The following is a 3,348-nucleotide window of genomic DNA, read 5'->3' on the forward strand; positions in this document are numbered from 1 at the left end:
TAAATGGTACTTTTATACTTCGCCTTCTAAGTATTTTTTTTGTTATCGCAAAACCCATGTTGGCGCACTGCATTAACTAAGCAACCAATTCATTCTCTATTTCTTCTCCAAGGTATGATTTAAAGCCAGAGTTTTGCCGTTTGGGTTGGCTTTTACCAGATAATTTGTCACGTAAGGTACTTTCAGGAAAATTAAACTTTTTGCTGACACATAAAAATTTTTCACCTTCATTTAAAGCTCTAAGTGCTGCATGCAGTAGTTCTTAGGAATACAATAGCTTTTTTCGAATATTTTTTTTCTTTTTTGAACCTTGCATCTTTCTAATCGAATTGATTTTACACAATAAATAAAGTATAAAAAACATATCAAATAAATACTCTCTAGGGTTAAAATACCTTTAATTGGTATCTTAAGTTTAACTTAAATGGTTTTTTAGAGTGAAAACTTCACAAAATAAAACACGTCCGAAAAATTCTTTCCATAAACGGTTAGTGCTAACTAATATAATTTTTGTAATTACCCACCTTGTAAAGGATTAAACAATGTTATCCAAAAAATTCTAATACTTTTTGATAAAATTTAAAATATTCAATGTTTCTACAACTATTTTAAACTTTTATCGAAAAAAAAATATATAAATTTTAAGCCATAAAAAAAACTAAACAAACTTTTTTTTTACTGTTTAAAGATTTTCTTAAGGAAGCAATAAAATATCATTGGGTGTGTTGAAGTAACGCAATTTTTGGTATAAAGATTTTTTTTAAAAATGAACTATTCATTTATATTCTTTAAGAGGAAAGATTAAATTATGAACATATGCAAAAATAAATATAAATATTATAATATTTCGGCTGCAAAAAAATAATAAACTGTTAATATGCTCAACGAGCGCAACCTTCCCCTATCACTGGTCTTCGCTACCCGAGCATCCTGTGTCACTGCCGAAAATTTGCAGTTGAGTTTATTGCTGTCTTACTAACTTGCTTTAAAGTTATTCTCTCACAGATATGATTTTTCAAACTCTTGCCTAACTCTATTAATTTTTATTGTGTATAAATATATATAAATCTTTTAAAGACTGTTCATTCAAAAAGAACTAAAATAATACAAATAGTGAAGAAAAAGTTGTGGTTTTTTTTTTAATAAATATATTGAAATCTTCCCTATAGTATAAAAAGTTTTTTTCAAATTTTATTAAATTGTAAAGTAAAACAAATAATTATAATCTTCAAAGATATTTTATAAAACAACTTAAACTTGGTAACAAGCTAGATACGATCAGCGGCTAATTTTTTTCAGAATATCCGCCTCAAGTTTGTTTGTTTTTTTTGCGCGCGCGTGTCTTTTTATCCAGTTATTATGTAAGTCATAATTAATAACAAGTTTATTTTTTATTACTTTAAATATTATTTAAAGATATTTTTTAAAGGTATTACCCGTACAACCGACGTTTTGGAAAAGTCTCTTAGATCTTTACTTGATGTATATAATACATAGCCGAGCAGCTGCATTACGTCCCCGCATTTATTTTGAATCTCTAGAACACTATCGAAACTTAAGTTTTCCCTCCAGGAGTTTAACGAGTAAGACGCATTTTTCATTAAAACTGAAAAACTAGAAGAACCAGTTTCAGATTTTCCATGCGTATTTACGTTAACCCATTCAACCGTGTCGTCTATGTTACGATAGAAGAAAGTTTTTGTAGCTTGGAATAAATCTTTAACAGTGGTTTTTGGATATTTTACTAAATCTTCATACCTTAAAATTACCAGTTTATTTAACCTGTTGCTATTAAGCATTGAGAAATAGTTATTTCGGAAAATATGGCACACTTTTTCAATCGCTTCATATTCAGTTGAAGCAAAATACCCTTTATTGTCAACCCATTTATTTTTTTTCATTGACCATACTATTGCTCTTGGATCACGAATTAATGATATATAGCTTGAAAATTGTATTTTTGAAATATCGCTAGGTAAACGATGGAGCAATTCTTTGATAACATAAATCGACTTGGTGTTACAACTTTTGCGAAGAAGCTTAACGTTAATATTAACGCAGTACTTCGTATACTCCTCTGCTGTCGAATTTGGAAGCACGCGTTTTGCACAAAAAGGTTGCATTGATAAAACACGACTCATTAATCGAAAATGTGGATTACTTAATTCTGGATATGATAAAAAGTTAAAGTAATCTTGATAACCTTCAAAATTGCAAACAAAAAAATTTGAAAGCAGTGTAACAGCTTGTTTTTCATAATTATAAGAAGAAATTAATTGAGAGAGCGCATTCAAAGGTTGCAATGGCTCATAAAAATAAAAAACATCTTTTTGCCGATTAAAAATCTCTCCAAGAAATGATGATCCTGACCTTGGCAATGATGTAATTAAAATTGTTCTTTTTTCATATTCTTGCTTTTGTTTTTTTTCTTCTGGTTTAAACAAAATAAAGTTTTTCTTTTCCTCTTTTGTCTTTTCCTTTTCAGTGACGCGACAATTACAATATTTCGATAACGTAGAAAGTTCGGAACAGCGTCCGTAAGTAAATTCACATATTAAAAATGCCATACCACCTATATGCGCAACTAATCCAGATAAAATTATTAAAATCAGTATAAAGCAGATGATTAGAAGAAAGACTGTATTTTTTCGCAGAAATTTGTTATCATTTGGAACATACATAATTTGTTAACGCTTCAAATCACATTTTAACTATATATATTTTTAGCATATTTTCTAAATAAAAATGTGTGTATATATATATACATATATATATATATATATATATATATATATATATATATATATATATATATATATATATATATATATATATATATATATATATATATATATATATATATACACACACACACACATATATATATATATATATATATATATATATATATATATATATATATATATATATATATATATATATATATATATATATTACAAAAAAACATTGTTTTGATAAAAAAATGTTTTATTTTTGTATATTTGACATTTTTATTTAATAACCATCAAAAGAAACCGTTAAAAAGACTAACTTTAAACTTTATATTTGACATTTTCATTTGACAACCAACAAAAGAAACTATTAAAAAAACCAACTTCAAACTTTATTTTTGACATTTTTATTTGACAACCAACTGAAACTGTTAGTAAGACCAACTTCGAACTTAAGATACTATATTTGAGATATTGAAAGAATTAAGAAAAATTTCTCAGAAAAGTGGGTACGAATTTACTTTAGAATTGCATATTTGAATAATATTTTAGTAGTTAGTGAACCGATTCGCTTGAATGAGGCCTAACTGCGCCTAGCAAGTAAAAAAATGCGAAC

The 3,348-nt window shown here is 26.7% G+C and overlaps 1 protein-coding gene across 1 annotated transcript; it reads right to left on the reverse strand.

Annotated features, from left to right (window-relative positions):
* Positions 1-1,383: 1,383 nt before the first annotated feature.
* Positions 1,384-2,740, reverse strand: LOC105845892 (carbohydrate sulfotransferase 1). Its single transcript, XM_065804558.1, has one exon. It carries the CDS (start codon positions 2,679-2,681, stop codon positions 1,407-1,409), a length of 1,275 nt encoding a protein of 424 aa, XP_065660630.1. The 5' UTR covers positions 2,682-2,740; the 3' UTR covers positions 1,384-1,406.
* Positions 2,741-3,348: the final 608 nt, after the last annotated feature.

Source organism: Hydra vulgaris, chromosome 09 (genome assembly GCF_038396675.1).
Source record: "Hydra vulgaris chromosome 09, alternate assembly HydraT2T_AEP".
NCBI lineage: Eukaryota > Metazoa > Cnidaria > Hydrozoa > Anthoathecata > Hydridae > Hydra > Hydra vulgaris.